Source organism: Anticarsia gemmatalis, chromosome 3, assembly GCF_050436995.1.
Source record: "Anticarsia gemmatalis isolate Benzon Research Colony breed Stoneville strain chromosome 3, ilAntGemm2 primary, whole genome shotgun sequence".
Lineage (NCBI taxonomy): Eukaryota > Metazoa > Arthropoda > Insecta > Lepidoptera > Erebidae > Anticarsia > Anticarsia gemmatalis.
The window spans coordinates 6,697,099-6,718,800 of NC_134747.1; the positions used below are offsets into that span (position 1 = coordinate 6,697,099).

General features: G+C 35.0%; 2 protein-coding genes across 8 annotated transcripts in view; one reads left to right on the plus strand and one right to left on the minus strand.

Moving 5' to 3' along the window:
* The window catches only part of LOC142987348 (sodium/hydrogen exchanger 9B2-like), a 44,074-nt gene extending 22,790 nt beyond the window's left edge, over positions 1-21,284 (plus strand). For 5 of the 7 annotated variants that reach the window (XM_076136050.1, XM_076136055.1, XM_076136053.1 and 2 more), the window contains exons 2-13: positions 1,982-2,211; positions 12,234-12,325; positions 12,840-12,939; positions 13,355-13,503; positions 13,587-13,818; positions 13,995-14,164; positions 14,287-14,501; positions 15,659-15,830; positions 16,580-16,734; positions 16,847-17,011; positions 17,224-17,431; positions 19,964-21,284. In XM_076136050.1, the coding sequence (XP_075992165.1) occupies positions 1,982-2,211; positions 12,234-12,325; positions 12,840-12,939; positions 13,355-13,503; positions 13,587-13,818; positions 13,995-14,164; positions 14,287-14,501; positions 15,659-15,830; positions 16,580-16,734; positions 16,847-17,011; positions 17,224-17,431; positions 19,964-20,139 (2,064 nt within the window). In that variant the 3' untranslated portion in view covers positions 20,140-21,284. Of the gene's footprint in view, positions 1-1,207; positions 1,356-1,981; positions 2,212-7,511; positions 8,151-12,233; positions 12,326-12,839; positions 12,940-13,354; positions 13,504-13,586; positions 13,819-13,994; positions 14,165-14,286; positions 14,502-15,658; positions 15,831-16,579; positions 16,735-16,846; positions 17,012-17,223; positions 17,432-19,963 lie in introns of those variants that run through there. The other 2 variants (XM_076136052.1, XM_076136056.1) reach the window with 2 other exon arrangements.
* On the minus strand, positions 17,807-19,354 carry LOC142987350 (uncharacterized). The gene has a single exon (XM_076136057.1). It carries the CDS (start codon positions 19,314-19,316, stop codon positions 17,892-17,894), a length of 1,425 nt encoding a protein of 474 aa, XP_075992172.1. The 5' UTR covers positions 19,317-19,354; the 3' UTR covers positions 17,807-17,891.
* Positions 21,285-21,702: the final 418 nt, after the last annotated feature.

Sequence of the window (21,702 nt, forward strand, 5' to 3'; positions counted from 1 at the left end):
AAATCATCTTCTTATGAAATGTTATATTAGATCTCGTGATTTTTTAGAGTAAATATGTACATGGATTAGGTGATAAACCATAAACCGTAGTAGTTTAAATTGGGCATTTTAATTGCTTCTTGTTTATTTGGCAATCTCAATTGAAATGATAATAATGTATGTGAGTGCGATAAGTACAGTTTATCTTTGTGCATCTTCAGAAGACTAGACGAGTACAAGGTAGAAATGGTGAGATAAAGTGATTGATTATTTTATCTACCGATACAAGGATAATCTTGATTGAAATGTTACATCAAGCAATCAATCATACATACCTACATATTATCATTAGTCATTATTATCGGTTTTTTTTAATGTTAACCACGATAACTTTGCATGTTGATGATTTTATCCAAATCTGTACTAATATCTTGTAAATTGACCGCACATCTCGCCTTTGGGTAGGTAGGTACTTATGTCAGTGGAAATCTCGGGATCCCTGTAGCAATTTTCATCTTTTGGCCTGTAGAAGGTAACGCTGGTATTGTACTGTGTTAATTACTATATTACGCTTGGAACCTTAATAAATTTAGACAAGCTCTTTAACGTTTTGACACTTCTGAATCTAAGTATCAAATTGGTTGGTAATGTGATGGATAATATCAACTGTAGAATATATTTTTTTATTCATCACATTTTTTAATTTACCTAATTAAAAAACCACTCGGGTAATCCGAGTGGTTTTTTAATTTTCTATAGGAATTATATAAAAAACCAGTGTTTAAGTTTTATACACTTTTTACAAGTTACAATATCATACTTATTGCATTGTTGCTATCTTACGCGTATGGTACATATTAAATTAATTTCGCCAGTCGCCAGTCGCAAACCAATCTGTAGTAAAAAATATATTCAAAGGAATAACAGGCTGCATACATAACCGATAAAAAAAAACTTAATAATTGTAGCCTACAGTCGCATTTGTAAGTGCAGTATGCACCGTCGCCGGTCTAATTGGAGATCGTTACAACACAATATCGGAACACAATAACAACAACGAGACGATGTTAAGCATCTATTATTGAGATAAAGCAATATGTCCACAAGTCAATTATTATTGACGTTGTAGAGTTTTCCATGTCCTCGGATTATATTTAGACAGTGTTACTTAGAACGTATCTGTTAAGCCGCTGGAGGCTTCTTTGCTGAAATCCTGAAGGCAAAGCATTCAGTCGCGTGACGATTGAGTGAACCGTCGGACATTGAGTAGCGCGCGCGCAGCTTTTTAACCGACACTTGCCTTTCATCTGCAGCTTACGAATCGGAACTATAGTACCTTACTTAGATTTCAATATGGAATTGACTAGGTACAAACGGTGTGTACAAATATTTACAGATTATTTTACGGCCATGATAGAAATCCGGTGCAAATCGATTCGGGCTACTTGTAATTTTATTAGCGTCTATTTCTTTAAAGAAAATTTTACATTTCTTAAGGCATAGAAACAAAGGACCTCAGAAAACAAATGTAGTGATGTTTTCGTGACTCTACTTACAAAGTTTAATATTTCGGTATTAAATTAAGCAATTATGAAGTTCTTATTTACCTTCGCTATTGTGAATATTGAAAATCGATATTATAATTACGTTAAGTAGGTACTTCCTGAGATTTATAAAATTAAACTTCTATAACTAATAAAATAAACATTTCTAAATAAATAATTTTAAAATTCGGTGACTTAACACCTAAGGCCTCATTAACTTTGCCATATAGTCAACTATTGTACTTATGAGAACTCAACGAAAAAAGGAAACTCTACTAACTTAAGAGACATAGGTTCTTCATGAATAAAACAGTTATAAAAACGTGCTTAAATGTAATATTATCGTTTTATTTACAGTATTAGATATATAGAGATAGAATTTCCTCCATAGTCATAAAAACCTATTATTTGAACGAGTAAACAATATCAATTCTTACAAGATCGTTTTCACATTCCAGGTTCGTAAAACCAGCGTCCGAATGACTGCGATAAAGGAATATCCTTTTGACTTAAGTGACCTGCAAAACCAGGCCAGTGTCGGTGCAGAAAAGCCACCTGCTACGGAACAACCTCCCGCATTGAAATCCGCACGCACCTCAGTGTCCGCATTAGACGGAAAAAGAAAAGTTTCCATCATGGCCGACGAGTCCAGTAAAGATCGAGAGAACCTTCCATCGGATCGAGAAAGGTAAGCCATCTTATGTACATACTAGCTTTTACCCGCGACTTCGTACGCCACCTGAATTTTCCCATGGAAATGCGCCATTTCCCGGGTAGCAAATTATCTCCATACCAAATTTCATGCAAATTGGTTCAGTAGTTTAGGCGTGATTGAGTAACAGACAGACAGTGTTACTTTCGCATTTATAATATTAGTATGGATTATTGTCGCAACTGTGAAGAACAGACCCAACAATACCGATACGAACTCGTAACTAGCGCCTGTAGAAAAACAATCCATAACGCGCAGAAACAAAACAAGGCAGGCTCTGTTTTATACAAGGAGTATGAGTAATCAATATTGTCACAAAAACGTTCTTAATTCCCCTATTACATCAATTGCTTACTGCACCCATTTCGTTCAGTTTTTAATAAAACTATTTTTTTTTTTAATATGTACAGATTCCTAACTAATATTCAAAATATAATTAGGAAAGATCTCAAACCAATTAGTTTCACATATTCCGTGCATAATGGGAATCCTGTTAGGTACCTACTGTTCTAAGGCTGCTTGGTTACAAGTCTACTATAACTAATAACAATACAATCAGAAAAAAATTGTAGCCGGTTGTAATTCGCGTAAATATTCAACATGCGCTCGTGTTAACTCGCACACATTTCAATTAGACTTACGACCGAACAAAATCTTCTTCCAGCACAAACCATGTTATACCTTTAGAATCGTGTTTGTAATCATTTACATGATCCAATTAGGATGTAATGATTGACCTTTTCTATAGTCATGTCAACTAAGCTGTTCAGACTCTTAATCTTTGTAAATAAAAATGAATCATCAAAATGTACGTACGCGTATAACTTTGAAACGACTAAACCAAATTGGATAAATATTTTAATATTTATTATGTTTGTAACTGTCGAGACGATATGGGATGAATAGGATTAAATTTTCCTGAGGAAAAGGAATCAACGGGATTAAATTGCCCGGAGGAAGTCAGGCCAGTCTGTAGTTTCGTATAAAAACTGTAAATGCTACTTGGCTATGCTAGTAAGAAAAATCTGTAACAAGTAGGTATCTACCGTAGGAGTATAACGTTTCATAACTTATTATATTTGGGTGTTATTATTTTATATTTAAAAACTACTTACAGTGCTGTAAAACATCCTTTTGTATTGAAAGCGTGGGTAATAAAATTGGCCATTCATCTTTGCGTCGTTCAGTTGCATTTATGTGCCTGAAGATAAAACAATTCATCATCTCTTGAAACTTGTATGACAATCATTAAAAACCATAGTAACTGTAATGCTAGCTATCATACCAGAGATTATACATTGTTACTTCATTATGCCCCTGCATGCTTACATTTGCCTATTGTTTTTAAATTTAAAGATTAAAATAATTATATGAAAACAGGCCTTGGCTATATTTGCTTTAAATATGTGTTTAGGAAGTCATAATTGCTACATATCCTTTCTGCAACACATTTCTATCGTTATAACTACAGCTATTTAAATTGTCAATGCGTGCACTTTCACTCAGCTAAAATTAATATAAGGAAATCGTAATAAACACAACAATAACTCGATACATTAATGCGCAACCACATGATCTATCCGGCATAATGGTATCATAAAAATTCTAAAAGCGTGTGTGCGGACATTACGAGCGATTAAAACTCAGGTGACAACGTGGTCATTTAATATCGAACGATAGGTTCATATTTTAATGATTTTTCTAGGTAGATGTTTTTATGTTGTAGATATGTTATGTTGCAAATATATATAAACAATATGTCCTATTATGTAGGTCCCGAATCTTGTATCATTTAAAAAGGGGTTGTAGAGCGTTGAAGTCTTTTACTCCTGAATTAATATGCCTTCCAATTTAGGTATCTGGGATTCTGGGAACTTTACCATGTAATTTACTTTCTTTGTGTAATTAATAAGCACGATTTAAATATTTTACTACCACTGTCACTTCAGCACAAACTCTAATGAAAAATTAATTATTAAATATATTAAATCATGAACTGTTATTGCACGTGGACACAGTATAGGTAATGTGATCCGTCATTCGCCAAAGCGTGGACAGCCAGCCATCAAGCTTGGCGAGTAATGAGCGATGCGTACCTTGTGCCTTCTTATAACTGTTCACCTTTCACTCAAGAATGACTCGCTGCTAAACAACTAGGTCTCTTACACTCATCACGTGACTGTTATTTGTGAAAGGCATAGATCATGTCCAGTCATGAAGGAACCTTGCTGATTCATACAATATCCCTTTGTTTGCTCTAAGTAACAGAGAAACAGAGGGGATAACAGAGGTCATGTCAATTGGACGCTCTCGAGACGTATGTACTTCTATCACATGATTCGCATCCAAACAATATTGTATTGCAATAATATGATAGATAGATAGCGTACACAACATCACGTGCTCCCACTCTCAATTACTGTTGGACGTAATTAATTATGTTTTTATATTGTCCCGTTATCGAGTTTATTTTTAGATTATGAAACGTTTACAAGTTCATTTTATTACTGTCACTGAGCCAATAACAAATACTGAATATGTCTTTCCTAAGATTTATCTCCAAACGTTAAAAAAAATATATTTGATGAATTATCATAGTCAATAGCAAATAAACGACTACGCAAATATTCTCTTTCGAACCACCACGTAAATCACAAAAAATACAAATTCAAAATTTTATATTTTAAGTTACGAGTATATCCGAAGTACGTCTATTCTCATGAACGCCTCCTCGCTTTGTGGAAGCAATGAGGATAAAGAAGAACAGTTCGTTTGCAGTACATTATATGCAGGCGCAAGTGCGTAAACGAGTCAAAACAGAATTAATTTATTATATTTCTTAATGTTACAAATAACTAAACGATATATTATTTGCGATTGTATAAAATAAAAATATATGAAAACCTCGGTAGTATTTTATTATTTAATATTGTAGACTGTACCTGTAATAATTGATTTAACAAGGTATGTAGGACTTTATTGGAAAGCTTAATATCATTTAACTATAAAAATATATTACTGTATTATTCACAGTTACTGAAATTAGATTTAAAAATAATCCAACGTTGATATTTCTAAAACTGTAAACTTACCTACCTTATTACCTATGAGTACGAGTATGTAGTGTTACTTCCATCGTAAAGCGTCCTATAATTATGATCAAATGAAATTTATTAGTAACAAGTTGTCTACCTTACCATACTTATACTCGTACTTACTCAAAGAAATATAAGTGAATATTTTTCATAAATTTTCTCGCAATACTTTCAAAGGTTTCCGTCACATAAGTTGAAAATCAAAGGTAAATAAGCGCTCTCTCGATGTTACAGTCTGACTTAAGTTTGCGGTGTGTGTACGCAAGAGCAGTGCGAGCATTGAGCAATCAAGCAGGTATCTTGTCACAGCGCAAATTTTAAACGAATGGATTATGAAAACACCATAAAAATTTGTAGAACATATTATTGCGCTGAAGTGTATCAAATTGTGATGAATCAAACACTAAAACTAATCAAATACGTCACACTACAGTTTTGTGAAATAACACAAGTTTTTACGTGTTTACAAACCGTGTTCTCTATTGCTTTTTACTATTTCTATGATCTAGAATACAAGTATTTAGTTATGTATACTAGGAAACAGACTGGATGTTGTACGATATCAGGATAGTTAATAAGGCAAGTTTACACTGCGTATTTAAGCGTGCGATTACGACTTCTCTCTATGAAAGTCCCTACAATTTATTTTAATATAAAGCAACGGCACATCAATTTACAATTTACGAAAAACGAACCTTGAACAAATGAATAAATAACTTAGTGGCTAAGGTTTACAATGCCTACACTAGAATTAATGATTATATATAGTGTTAAAGGGGACATATAGTGTCAGAAACAAAAGTAGAACGGTTTTAAGTTTTTCTTAGTTAATGATTTAACATTGAGTCTCTCAAACTGGTGTTAAAAGCAAGTGGTATCCATAAACGTTCCCCTCCCACCAACAAACCACAAGTGGTCAAAAGTTCGGAAGCTTAACTTTTCAAAGCCATGTGTGCCCTAGAATTTATTATCATTTGCCTTATCTGTGAAGAAAAGTAGCGTAAGGAAATCTTGCTTGTCTGATGAGACCTCGAAGCATTGTGAAGTGTCCAGTACGTTGTATTGATAGTCTATAGTCCTAGATTTACTCTTTTTATCATGAAAAAATATCATTTTATTTTAGTAGACGACATGTAGTTTTCAGTTTCCTGTCTGTGGAGATTGGATGCGCAACATATTATCGCGACTTACAGGTTTATTTCTCTTTTTCCATAGTGTTTACGATGTACTAAATTTAAAACATACAGAATGGAGAATAATTCATGTAATTTTTTTGTTTAAAAACCATGTCGAATTCTAGTGATATTTTATCGATCTACTATCGATTTATTGTTTACATGCGCATGCGCTGACGCAGATACTGCAACTGATTATTGCCATGCGAATTTTATAGAACATTGTTATTGGTTTTTGTATGTGTACTATTATGCGTTATTTTATCTTTTATATTTAAATTCAACAAGAGGTAAGTTTTGATTGCCGATTAAAGTAAATATTAAATATGGGTATTAGTCTATATTTTATTAATCCTTATCTTCGATAAGAATAATTAAATAGACTGTTTCTTTTTCAACTATAATAATCTTTATTGATTACAATATGCACAGATTCTCTACAATTTAGAACAATTCATACAATTGACAAAGACTTTACGTGGTGTCACTTTACACATTGAATACAATAATACAATGTCATGCTTATAATGTTCCAATTAAGTAGCAGACGCATACAACAAAAGGTTTCATCCTATGGCGTATTCTAACAATTCGTCGCAGTCACTTGGTCGTCACGCTTTACATTTAGGTACTTACATGTATTTTTTTCATAAATATGTAAATGCTGTATACATGATATCAGCATTATTAACAGACAGCAATAGCCGTAATTCTATTTCCAAATAATTGATGTATTTTATAACGCAACGTTATGCATCAGTACTTTACAAAAATAACTATTCAAAATGAATGTACTATATCTAGGCAATATTCATATTTTTCATACTTTTGTTCAATGCATGTAACTAGTTGCTTAGTTACTTACATCCTATAGGTATATAACCGTATGAAAACAATACTCAAACACTATACATTAAAAGCAAGCGTCGCTGCTGTTAAACATTGATATTAAACATCGGCGTAGTTACTGTGGTACCGTCCACACATACCTACAGCTAGTTCTGAGTATTCATCACACACCTATGTAGTTATCGTTAACAGACGACATATAAAACCACATGGAACAAATCACTTGGGTGTTTTTAATCGCGATCGCACACATTGTATCGATGCGTGCGGAAGAATCGGAGGTCGCGGGCTGTGCGGGCGGCGCGGGCGCCGCTGTTATACGAGCGTTGTTTGAAGTGAATAGTATAAACACGGCCGCGACGCCCCAGGCTCATTTACTCACTCGTCACCGAGTCCGCGCCCCGTACAATAGTTCAGAACGCATTTTTATGGCAGTGGGTCCACTGTTGCTCTTTTGGAAAATTTTTGCACGTCGGCCAATGACCGGCCAGCCGGCCGGCGAAACTGAACGTACAGAGGCAGTCACGTGCCCGGGGTGAGGTGAGGCGGCCGACTCGTTCGCAGCCGAACCTTCTCTTATAACATGCACATTCGCCGCGGCATAGGTGTGGAGCGTGCTGAGCCGAGCGGCATGCTCCCGTGTAAGCTACACAACAAATTCGCCCGCTAACCTAGTTATAGTGAACAAGACTCTCTGAGTACCATGTAGGATGTCTCACAGCAGCCTGAGTTGTCACTACGACAGCTATCTACCCTCGGACTCGTCCCTCGAAACAGACGCGCTTAACCGCCACTGGTAAGTTTATCACAAATCCTTATAAATCACAGTAGATTTTATTAGTTATGATATAGTTATAATTTATAGCTAGCTATTAATTATAGCGAGCTATTAAAACGTGAAAATACGTTTACCTAACTCTTGAAATAATTTTGCATTTCTAGGGAATCTGCGTCAAAATGATAAATAATTCATACTGAGTGCATGATATTGATAAATTATAAACATACTTATTGTTTTGATTCTCAGAAATCCGTTGTTTTAAAATAATAAAACAGAAGCTCCTTCAGTTAAGGCAATCTATAATGTAATGTCTACATACTAGTACTACATAAATGTCCTGTATGATATCTGTACATATACACACATAACTAGTGTAGCTTATCAATTTAGTCACACGTTACAGGCCGTGTCGGCCGATGTCGTCACTAACTTGTATGTACATAAAAAGTTTCACGTTACGGCTATGTATATGTATTAAACCACTGAAAAAGTAAACTTTTTCACGTCGAATTTCGTAATCGCAACCTTTGACTGTTTTAAAACTAGGTATTCTCATTGCGGAAATGTTATTTGTTTTCTTTTACGTCCGCTTTTAAATCTAAGCCATGGCTAAGGTCGTTGTGAGCGCATATTTCTTGTTATATGACCCACATATAGTATCAACAATCCATCGTATAAAGACCGCATGACATCTTGGCGGACAACCACGTCATGGTGACATGACAAACCATAGTACCGGTCTATACACGTATTCATATATGGATAACGAACTTGCGGTAACTACACACTGAACTTTTCATAACAATACACTTATTATGTAGATTTTAGACAGTTATAATGTTAAGGCTTGCCCATATCTGTCTCTTAACTTTGAACAAACCTATTCTGGGATCGGTACATTATACTCGTATTAAGATTTAATTACTGTAACTAATTACTTAAATCCTTATACCTACTAAACTTTTCTGATTAGAATGTAGAAGTAACGTAAATTGTACAATATTATACTTAGATCATACCATCAACAATTATTCCCTACTTATTTTAAATTGTAATTTGAATGATAAGCAAGATTGCTATCAAATAATGTGTCCAATTGTTGATGGTCAAAACTTAAGAAGCCAGTAAAGACACGTTTTTGATGTTTAATAATTATTTCATTAGCGTGCCAGTCGTTCCACTGCAAACTGAATAGGTACGATTCGTAATTAAGATAATAGTAGTAAAACAAAAAAAAACAATATTAAATCTTTACTAATATCATTATGCATAAAAATTGTTTAGTTTGTAAGCAAGGACAACTGGTTAGATTTGATAAACTATTTTATGAATGAATCCCCAAAGAGCGACTATTACACAAAAAATGACATGAACGAAACTATGAGCTGCTAGTCCCTAACGTTATACTAGAGTAGACGAACTAAATGCTTTGAAATTATAAGTAATACTATTTATAAATTGATGCTGACAAAAACCTTTTAATAAAAGAAATTAATATTTATATTTGTAAATGTTATTTTCAAAATACCTACATCAACGCACATTTTTCGTTTTGTGTCTGTCTTTAATTAAAATGTTAACTAAATCCAAGAGCAATTAATTAATTCACGACTATTTTAAAAACTTAAAATTTGTGTTACCACATTTCGGTAAAACAAAATGGAATAAGTATACATATTTAGGTAACTAAATCGAGATATTTGTACTCAAATCGGTTATTTATCGTTATCCTAACAGAAATTACATAACCGTGGCTGTTCCACAAAATCATTTTAAGATTTGAGCGACTAAACATTGACCCAGTACGTGAAGTGCACGCATAACTTTTTATCGATAAAACCTTTACCATGAACTTACCTTGCGACACGGATTGATTGAACAATACGGTCTGGTACTCGTGGTACTTAGTAATTTCACTATCACACGTTATTTGCACACGTGGCTGGAACTTACGCATTTTATACTTATACTTAAACTATTCGCGTACTTATTATGCGCCTTAAATATAAACACAATAGCTTGGTATATTTGCATAAAATAACAATCTACCTTCGAACACGTGATGCAGTGCCTTTTATTAAAAATCTGTGTTCCTTGTTCGTAATTATACGGTATCTATGTGTCGTTAGGCTAAAGACCGAATTACCTATTAAATGTTTTATTTTACTTTTGAAAATGTTTGTATTTTTCTTTGATTGGACTAGTTAAACGTCGTAAATAGAGTCGTTGTTTTAATAGAATTCAGTATTACCGATAAGTAATTCCAAAAATTACAAAGGAAAGCTCTTACATAACACTTTCGTATGTGTAATGTGTTCGAGGTTAACACGCGCATGTTACGGCAAACTCAATTTCACTCGACATAGATATATTCACCTTTCTTGAATATTTGTACGAGTATAATTAAAATTTCGCAATGAGATGGTGCAAAACTGTATTAAAAACAATTTTGCAATATTTTCATACCGATGATAGCAACGTTATTATCAAATATTACACTGACTTTGCTTTAGATCGGTATTCTCAAGAACAAAATTACAAAATGCCATCAGGAAAATTTATAACCAACAAGTTTATTTATAAAATATGCGATTACAACAGGAAATAAAACTGAACTGTGTTAAATAGTTGCGTCGTATTATATTTATTCATTTTCCTTTCGACTGCATTCAATTTCATAAGTTTAACTAAGTAGGTACCTACTATTATTGTGTTTTACATCAACGATCAATGGGTTTTTTTTTACATCAGAGAGCCTTAATGATTATTAGGTGCTTTATTATTACTATAATTATACATTAAGCTTAAGTGTAGAAATATACGCGCCCGCTTTAGTTAGCCTGATTTTATTATGACCGCCACCTATTTAATACAAAAAATGTAACAAATAATGATATTGACGTTTTTTGAACTACCACAGCAGCTTATTGTTGGCGACTCGCCACGGTGTATGGCCTTTACAAACACGTGTTAGGGTCTTTGCGTTTCATTTGTTCACATGGCGTCTATGTATAGAGTATTAATTAATTTTACCTTACAGTTAACAATAGAAATTTATTAGATGGCCCCGAAAACAATATGTCAAATTAAAATCAGTCAACTACGCATTTTAAAAATACCTAAGCAACTGTACTATATATCGTATACATTCATATACATAAGTTCCTGCTTTCCTAAATAACGTTTTCAGATAATTTAAGATTAGCATGAAACTGTTGAAGCTCAAGCAACTGTAGCCTAACGAACACAAAAAATTACCAACTCACCCGTGATACGATTCTGCACGAAACTTATTCATAGAATATAGTAGGTATCAATATAATTCTTAGTAATCTGTCATTAAGTACATCTCACGTTTTAAAGATATAAAGCATAGCATGATGGTTCAATGTGAATAATATAAGCAATACAACAATAGACGTGCTTTAACGAGAATAGGTACCTATAGCTTTTTGTCACCAACATGTGATCACGGGACTGAGATAATTTATTCTCATATAAATTCGCTACGACCACAGCACAGGGCAAAAAAGTCAACTGTTAAAAGTACGAAGCAATCATTTATTTATATTTAAACTGTATTATATTTTAGAATATACTTTATTCACAAAGTATTAACAGTATAGTATTACGTATTAGCATTGTTAACTACATATGGGCCAGTTTCTGTTTATTATGCTAGACGATGGTTATTTTTATCTTGAAACGGTCCCAAGAGTATTCCTACGTTATACCCTTCACACTATCTTGGTCTGATCTGGATTACCTTATAATATTTCATTGTTAAAATCAAATGAATAAATTAGCTTAAGTTTGTCACTTCAAGTTATTCACTCTAGCCAATTTGCAAGTAAGTAAGCAATGAAAACGAATACTGCCAAACAAATTTTTATGAAGCGGGTTCAAAAATGGCGTATTGTTGTTTTTACAAAATTGAGCTTACAAATTCTTTGTAGCATTAATTTCATTGATTTAATAGTATTCAAAAATGCACATAAGCCTCGAAACACGTTTTATTGAAAACCAGTTGTTTTAAAGTCACGGTATACTTGTAAGCTTTTAATAATAACTTTTTAATGTGTTTATATTTACCAACAGGAATGGCAGCCTATCAGCAAAAGCGGAAGGGCCTTCGCGGCGTAAAAGCAACCTTCACAATGCCATGGCAGCAGATATGGACTCCTCTTGGGGTAATTTGACTTAAAGATTTTCCCCTTAATAACGTAGAATTCACGTGTCGTAATTTAATTTGCGGGCTACAATTCAATTATGTTTCTCGGGTTGCCCCTTTTATCTCGCGGATAATGTGACACTTTTATGTCACAGTCAAATTATGTTCCACGAAACATTTATAACATCAATCTTTGCGAAGTAACTCAACACCTTAAAATGTACATGTACTCGTATGTCTAGCAAAAGAGTTTAACAGTACATATAATGCAATGTACGCCACGAAACTATAAACTAACAAAGATTAATGGTTCCAGTACTTTCAATTGTAGTTCGTAAACTTTTATTGCATTTCCTTCTATAATTAGAAAATTAAAGCAAAGAAAGCAACTAGGAAGGTCAGTTTACAAAGGTAATAGTGAAATTATGTAGAAATAACAGGTGTCTCGAACTATCTGTTAGTTCCCACGAGCAATTTGATCGATCGACATAGTGACTTGTATTCGGCTTCTAACGTTTGCCTGTTCAACACAGATCGCCAGGGGCATATCGAAGGCAGATTTAAGAAATATTCCACCACGTCGTCCGTATACTCTAAGAAAGCGCTGTCTCAGCAAAGTGAATACATAGAAAGGTAAGTTAATATTGCATACATTCATTCATTATTAATTTATAGTGTTTAAATATGTTTATCTAAACATAGAAAGTAGACGACATTTTTATTAGAAAGCTACATTATTTACTACTTTTTTCAAAGCATGTGTCGACTCCATAAAATATAATAATATGTCTATGTTTAATATGAAAACATCGCTGATCTTGAACAATAACAAAGTTTTTAACAATAACTTTAAGTGTTCCCTGAAGTTATCGTGAGTCATCTAAGTACGTTGGTACATACATTTGTGCGAAATTGGAAAGTAGCACCATTTATGAAGTAAAACGATTACTAACAGACACATATGCAAAACGGTGCTTTAATTATATACCTTTTTTTATAAATCTTATTACTCTTTATACATTATCTATATACATTGATTGCCCTACAGATCTTGGTGGTACGCTTGTTGTGCAAAGTGCCATACAGAGGACTCCGGAATTCCCTCGTGGGAACCACCGAACTGGCAGAAAGTCTGCCCCTTCCCACTATGCCCGTCTTACCGACAATTCGCACAAAACCTTTCAGTATTAATTATTGGTGAGTAAAAAATCTGACCATCTCATCTATATCTTGGAAGACCTTTCGAACTTTTAGCGATAATATGTAATATTGTTGAACAGGATTATTAGTTTGGGTAACGATATGGATAATAATGGGCGACACGGCGGCGCCCGGCGGGCAGCTATTCACGCTGGCGGTGCTCACCATCGCTGCGTATTTCGGAGGCATGATCATGATGAAGATCACAACACTGCCCGCGCTCATCGGAATGTTAATAGTGGGAATAATATTAAAAAACATTGGATTTGTCAACTTTGACGACACTTACCGACATGTCTCCTCCTATATAAGGTACTTACTTAAACCAAACTAAGTCAAATTGATTGAATAATTTTGAAATATATATTTTAAAATTTTATATTTCTTTACTAATTGCGTTAATTACCTTCTTACCGATAATGCTAATTAGTCATAATATTAAAACAATCAAGTGAAACAAATCTTATTTTTTATTGCATTTTTTTCAGAAAAATCGCTTTAACTATTATCTTAACGAGAGCGGGTCTGGATCTAGACCCTGTCGCTATGAAAAAGTATTTCTTCACTGTGATCAAACTGGCTTTAGTACCTTGGACTTTCGAGTGCGTACTTTGCGCAATACTAGCGTACTTCTTCCTTGGACTACCATGGGACTGGGGTAAGTCACTGATGCAGGTTAACATTACCAAACAAGTGTTGAAACCGACATCATATGCTTAAATATTTTTTCATATGCAAGAGCAGTTACCGGTACTTAACATGTTTTTTTCATAATTTCAGCTTTCCTATTATCGTCGATCGTGGCGGCAGTGTCGCCGGCCGTGATCGTGCCATGTCTGTTCCGACTGCGCGAAAAAGGTTACGGTGTGTCGAAGGGTATCCCGACGCTGGTGCTGGCCGTGTCCGGCGTCGACGATGCTGCTAGTGTTGCCGTGTTCGGTATCGTCTCGTCCATCATGTTTTCTAGTTCCTCACTCACCATGAATGTCATTCAAGTAAGTACATGAATACCTAAATTACGCTTTTTTGACTGTTCACTACATGTCCTCACATACGTAAATACTATTGCCTCATTAATCTAGTTTCTCATCAAAATATGATTTATTTCTATTTGCAATTAAGCCGTCCGCTTAAAATTATGTCACATGGTCAATCTGTTACGCAATCCCTCTGCTAGATTAATTGACGAAATTGAATGACGAAACGAGATAAATCCATTTAAAACTAGTTGTTTAGTCAATTAATAATAATTCTTGTTCAGCTATAAATATTTAGAAAGTGAGTAATAAATTCAATACATAATACGCAAACTAAAACATGTGCGTATAAAATTCAAATGAAAGCGATATTTATTTCATGCAAATTACCTTTAAAAAAACCGGTTAAATGAGAATAGAATCGTGTTACTAAGTTTTTTTCAAGATTCCACGTTAGACTTCGTGGAATCGATTTGCAAATAAAAAGACACCATGAATACGATGGGAACCCACGTGACATCATGAGTCATCGCCATCACGTCCAGCTCTTCTTTTGAAATTCGTTCCTTAGTGACTCGATCTTGCTTATTAACATTCATAATAGAACTTCTGTTTTACGTTTGTAGTATTTTAAAATGAAGCACTGACTTTGCGCTTTGCAGTGTTGCACACTTAATTTTGTTAGTCATATCTTCGATGTAACGTCTACAGAGTATAGTTTATATTAAGTTAACTTTTTTCTGCGACACTATTATTAATTGCATTGATTGCGTAAAATTAATATTTACAATTTCGTAAACATGATTATCAGTTATTTTGATAGGTATGATAAAATAAAATTATATTTAAACCAGATTTACTACATTTGGTGACATTTTACAATTTTAAACTGGTCTCGAAATTTATTCTCTGAAATCTTATCTTAGCTGACCTTGCACGGTTGCACACGAAACAACTAGTTGTATATAATATGTTTGCCGTATATATTTTAATTACCCCAAATAATTAAGAATGCAAGTCATAATTCATTCATGAACACGTCTTAAAAGTTATGATAATAATAAATAATAAATAAGTATTAAGATTTTTCCTGTTCGTAGTAGGAAATTAAGCTAAAACAATATGATGGTATGTTAATAAAAATGATTATATAAATAGACCGTTGTTCTTTTCAGGGTCCTCTTAGTGTAATCGGTGGTATAGTACTGGGTGTGGTGTGCGGCTACCTAGTGAAGTTTGTTCCTGAGCGCAATGACGCCTTCCTTGTGCCACTGAGAGTGCTGATGCTGCTCGCCGGTGGACTGATGATGGTGCTGGGCTCTGAAGAGATCGGCTGGGGTGGCGCTGGTTAGTCACACATTTAATTTGACTTCTTACAATGTAGTTTTGAAATGTGGAGTACCTAGTCGAAGAACAACTATGCCGTAATATTTATCTGAGTACAGGTCTAGAAGTAAAATATTTTTAAATGTGTAGAACAGTTGTATTTTATTTCAAATACTATTTGTTTACACAAGTGAGTGTCATTCTTAATAGTTAAGCAAGGTCAGTTCTCAGTCGTTTATAACATAGTTGATTGTTCGGCAGGATTTACAAACACGCATACGTTCTGACATATATGAAGAGAGTGTACGAGTACGTCGATCTTATTAGCGGAGTAATTGTAAAAACTGTAGTCAATAACTACGGATGATTGTTTTCCGTACGGTAATGCTTGCTTTCACCAGAACAATGGCTTGTTATAAATCAGTGACGATGTTGTCAACCGATAAATGTGAAGGAAACAATGTGAATTCAAATACAATCGGTCAAGTGCGCGTCGCACCTGTATCTACTGAACTCTATCCCTCTCCCTCACTCACTCTCTATACCATGTTATGTGATTAATTGATCATAATATTATAAATAACCAAAATATATGCATGTGGGAATTTCCCCGTGCAAAGATAAGTATAACATTATAAATGGATTTCCAATACCAACCATACCTATTTGTTGTCGTTAAGAGGAACTTTTGTAGAAAAACCCAAACGCTAAACTATTTTTGAGAGGATGATATTTTAACATATTAGTAAGTGTTATTATTATAATTACAGGACCACTGGCCGTGATTGCCTTCGCCTTCATCGCTGGTAAAAACTGGGCTGATCTCGGCTGGGAACTAGAAGACAACCCTGTAGCGACCGCCTTTGAAATCTTCTGGATGTTCTTCGAGCCAATGCTGTTCAGTGTCACTGGTGCTCAAGTTGTGGTACGTGTTATTTTACAAACCGTTTCACTTTATATCTATTTTGTTCATCAGAAATTGACATGGCTACGAGGTGATATGAATTTTATTTAAAGCTTTACAAAATCATTTTCAGATTGCTGACTTGGAGCCTCATTTGGTGTTAGTGGGCGGTGGAATTCTGGTAGCTTGTGCGATCCTTAGAACAATGTTGACCAGTGCGTGCGCGGTCCGGAGCAACTTGAACATGAAGGAGAAGATCTTCGTCGGTCTCGCGTGGATGGCCAAGGCAACCGTACAGGTACGTTAACTGATGCTAGTAATCCTATAAATTGCTCCAGCCAAATCGCTTGTATTATGAGTTATAGTTGACAGTAGTTGACACGTCAATTCAATGTGATAAATGTCACCCTAGCTTCAATACAAAATTGATGGAAATATTAATATAATAATCTACCGTTAAAACCCACCACTATACCTACCAATATTTACCCTACGACTTTGTTGTTCCAGGCCGCTCTAGGCCCAGTAGCCTTGGATGAAGTTCGCAAAATGACCGACATGGATCCTGCACTATACGCGACATTGTTGCAATACGCCGAGATTGTCGTGACCGTCTGCATCATGTCTATTGTGATCACCGCTCCCATAGGTGCCATCGTCATCACACTCACTGGACCCCGGCTACTCTCTAGAACTACTAAACCACCTGTTTTGGAAGGTAAGAAGCTCCTATAGATTTTTTTAGAGAGTGTCTTTCAACTTATACGGTAACGCCTGTCAAGTGTTGATAGCAAAAGATACGTGTCAAAAATCTGCCTCGTGTGAAATCGCCCTACGTGTAACATCAAACATCGCAGTATTTATATATTTGCATATTCTACCTCTAAATAATTTGTATTTTTTTGCATAACCGTTTATGAAACGACCATACTAAGAATGTTAAAAACAAATCTCACGAATTCAGAGAACTAGCACTTATTTTAGATAAGTGCTTCTTGAAATCGTGGGATTTTCTGAGCGAAGCAGGATTTTCCTTGTACCGAAATTATGGGATTACTAAAACATTTGTATTTTAAAAGAAAATTCATTTATTTGTTATTTAATCATTTTATAACACAGCAGTTTCCTTGTCTTCTTAACAAATACGCAAAAAATATTAATGCTAAAATTCACAACTTTCAGTGGTATGAAAGGTTCACATTTTGATGGTTAGGGTTAACATTTTGCCCATAAGGGTTTGAGTTTTGGCCGTAAGGATTTGACGAATTCTGAGGGTATGGACTTAAATTAGGACGATAGGAGTTTGGGTTCTGACCATAGGGGCTCGGATTTTGACCGTAAGAATTAGAATTTTGACCATAAGGATTGGAATTTTGACCATTAGGATTAGAATTTTGACCATAAGGATTGGAATTTTGACCGTAAGGATTCGGATTTTGACCGTAAGGATTCGGATTTTGCCCATAAGGATTTGAATTTTGACCGTAAGGATTCGGATTTTGACCATAGGGATTTGAAGGGTTTTGAGGCGAAGGCCTACTCCCGGGTGAATTAGGATATCCGAAACTGGAATTGGTATTTGTTGTAGGGTAATTATTATAGGGACGTTGATTTGTGGAGTTGTTCCCAGTGTTACTATGAGGATAACTCGGATAAGGTTGATGTCCTGGATACGAATTATTAGTTTGAGTGTAGCCAGGATAATAAGGTCTTGGAGAAGTGTTATATCCTGTAGAATTCTGGGGTCTACCCGGATAGCCATTTGGTGTAGGATATGGCGTATTAGTTGGTAGTTGCCCGTAAGGAGTTAGACCAGCAGATGGATTGTAAGGTCCATGGCTTGGATTGTAGGAGCCCTGACTGGAATTATATGGCCGTTGATTAGGACTATAAGGACCTTGAGCTTGATTATAATATCCCTGACCTGGAGTATACGGTCTCTGACCTGGATTATAAGGTCCTGGGGTAGGGTTGTATCCTTGGTATGGCTTGTAAGGATTAGGAGTGGAAGCTCCCTGGCCTGGACTGTAGGGGTTTGGGGTAAAAGATCCCTGACCAGGATTGTAAGGGTACGGCGTCAACGATCCCTGGCCCGGATTATACGGGGTTGGAGTGGGGTTTGGGGCGTAAGGATTAGAATAATTCATAGGTCTATACCCTTGTGGCGAAGGGTAACCTGGCTGTGAATAGTTGTTAGTGTTTGTAAAGTATTGTGGCTGCTGCTGCGGAGCTGATGGCTGATAGGGATTATATGGAGGCGCTGACGGTACCTGCGGGTACAGCGGCTTGTACCCATGCGCTAATGTCACCTGACGTTTCTTGCGGTTCTTAATAGACGACCTCTCCGCAATTTCTCGTTTCTTGATGATTTGGAAATCTTCATCTTGACTTAAATTTGCATTGATATCAATATCTTGCGTATTTTCAACTTCATGTTCCTTATTAGGTAATTCTATGAACGGTGGTTCTTCAATATTCACGTCGCCATTTTTGATAAAACCAGTCTCTGCACTGTCTAGGTTAACTTGTACATAGTCACAGGTTCCACAACATATTATAAACACAAAAAAAGCTACACAAATACGGTGCACCGTCCTCCACATTGTAACGACTATTGAGCGTAAATAGCGTTTATTCACAAAATAATAAGCAGATAAACTTCGACCTTGTTTATCTTCAATTCACACATACAAGTGAAGCGACAGATAGGTACGTGTTCACTGTACGACCTTCTAGGAAATATGTTGATTGCCTGTGTCCATATAGGTTTTAATCATATTTTTCCTGTGCATCTCTACATCTTGACACTTCAGTCGATCTAAAAAAATCTAAGAAGGCAGACATCTCAATTTAACTAACAACCCGTCGTAACGCTCACTAACTTTGATTTTGTTTTATATTTTTGTCTGCAACAGTTTAATCGTGACTGTTATCTGTAACTTATTTTATAACATCACGTTGTTAGAAATACTGAGAATGCTCGCCTAATTAAAATTGTTATGCATCTTAATTTAAGGAAAAATCCATGCGTTCAAGATCGTTTTACCATTTAATACGATCATGCATAATTGAGCCTGATATTCTAGCATTTACAGGAGCCACTCGTTTCTCGCTATCTCTTCTCATAAGGTTCTCCCTCCTTTCCGAGCCAGCTTTTAGTAATTATAACGACTACGATATGCGTCCTCACCTGACGTAAACGAATGAATGTTTTGATGTTGATGGTAACAATACGTGTGTAATGGTTCAGGTTGGCGTCGTTCTCACCGGCCGTCCATCCGCGACATCTCGATCATCGACGAGGAGGAGGTGGCGGAGCGCGACGCGGAGGCGGAGGCGCACACGTCGCTGCCCGGCAGCCCCGTGCCGCCCGCCGCCTTCAGCACGCCCGCGCCCATCACCGTGCAGCCCAGCCAGCACTCCTGAGTCACGTACACATACACACACACACGCCGCGCTCACAAACTATCTACGAACCTTCACACAAGGATTCAGAACACAATGGATATATTTCGAGATTTATTACCATGCTCGAACTCGCGAACTTGCATTACGATCGATTACCTCGAAAGTCATTTGAGGGATTCCATTCCGAGCGTTACTCCATCTTTATGTTTAAAAAATATATTTTATACTTATTTTTCTAGGAAATTATCTAAATTTTTTATTGTATAATTATGATTTTGGTAATTTATATTCTATGATATTATGATTGTATTACTTAATAACTGTGAGTACTTACGGACCAGTAATAGTATTTCTTTAACGTTTGGTTACACGCGCCACGAGACGCGGTTGTAACGATATTATTAAGGTACTTAGAGGGTTTAGGATAAGATATTCGTCGAACTATAAACATAACTTTCATGTGATAAAGGTGTATACTTAATTATTTGTTGTCTTTAAACAAACCTCGCTATTGAAGTTTACTTATTACATTTATAAGAATATTACCACTGTAACATAATTATTTAACTTGTAAGTACGTTTGTTAAAATATACCGCGAGGTTTTATTTACATAGTGGTCATCAGTATTGCTAATTTATGAACTTAGTTTAGGTATCACAAAGGATATTAATATTTCTTATTATTCGGTACAAATCTATTTACTTGATATAAGGCTCGATGCAGCATGTTCGTTGCTCATTATTAACATATAGTTTAGTTAAATAAATATTCTGTATATGAGTGAAAATGTTTCTTTAAAACATGTTAGTACGTAAAGAAAGTATCTACGTACTGATTAGTTCTATTTTTAGATATCAATTGTAAATACCACCAAAACTCAAAGTGTTGCACACATTTGAAAACTTAATTTTGTATATATTTATTATGATGAATTTATATTTGGTAATAAAGAAACGCGGGACCAATTTAATTTTAAATTTTTTCAATGAAAATTTAAAACAATGTCATCATTCAGGTTGAAACTATTGAGAAAGTATTATAATATCAATATATTTTGTAGTTAATCAGATTAATCGTTGTCTACATTTGTCACAAAAAATATGATGTTTAATATCATGGAAAATATCGAAAAAAAATAAAAGCAATAAATAATTGTAATGATTTTAATTGTTTTACATTTATTTACTTTTCTATTGACCTCTGAAATACATTTTTTACAGTTGACGACCATTCAAATGTTACCCTTTTGAAGAATTAAATTAAAAGCCTTGCACCGTTGGTAGTACACAAGCGTAGTTATTTATCTTTTACAAGTTGATTTGCACCTTTCCCGGTCTAAAACAAAATCTCTAACATTTCCAAATGTTTTAAAGTACCGTCACCAACAATCGTTTAAATAATGATGGCGCAACAGAGTTCCTTTAGTATTTACAATAATAGTGTGGACAAGTATCACTATGTACTATACGTACAACATACGCCTGTGTTTCCTCAGCTGGCACGCTATCGCATAACTAATACATTTGTACATATTTTATTAGGCGGTTATATTTATTCATAAACTATGTACTACTTCATTC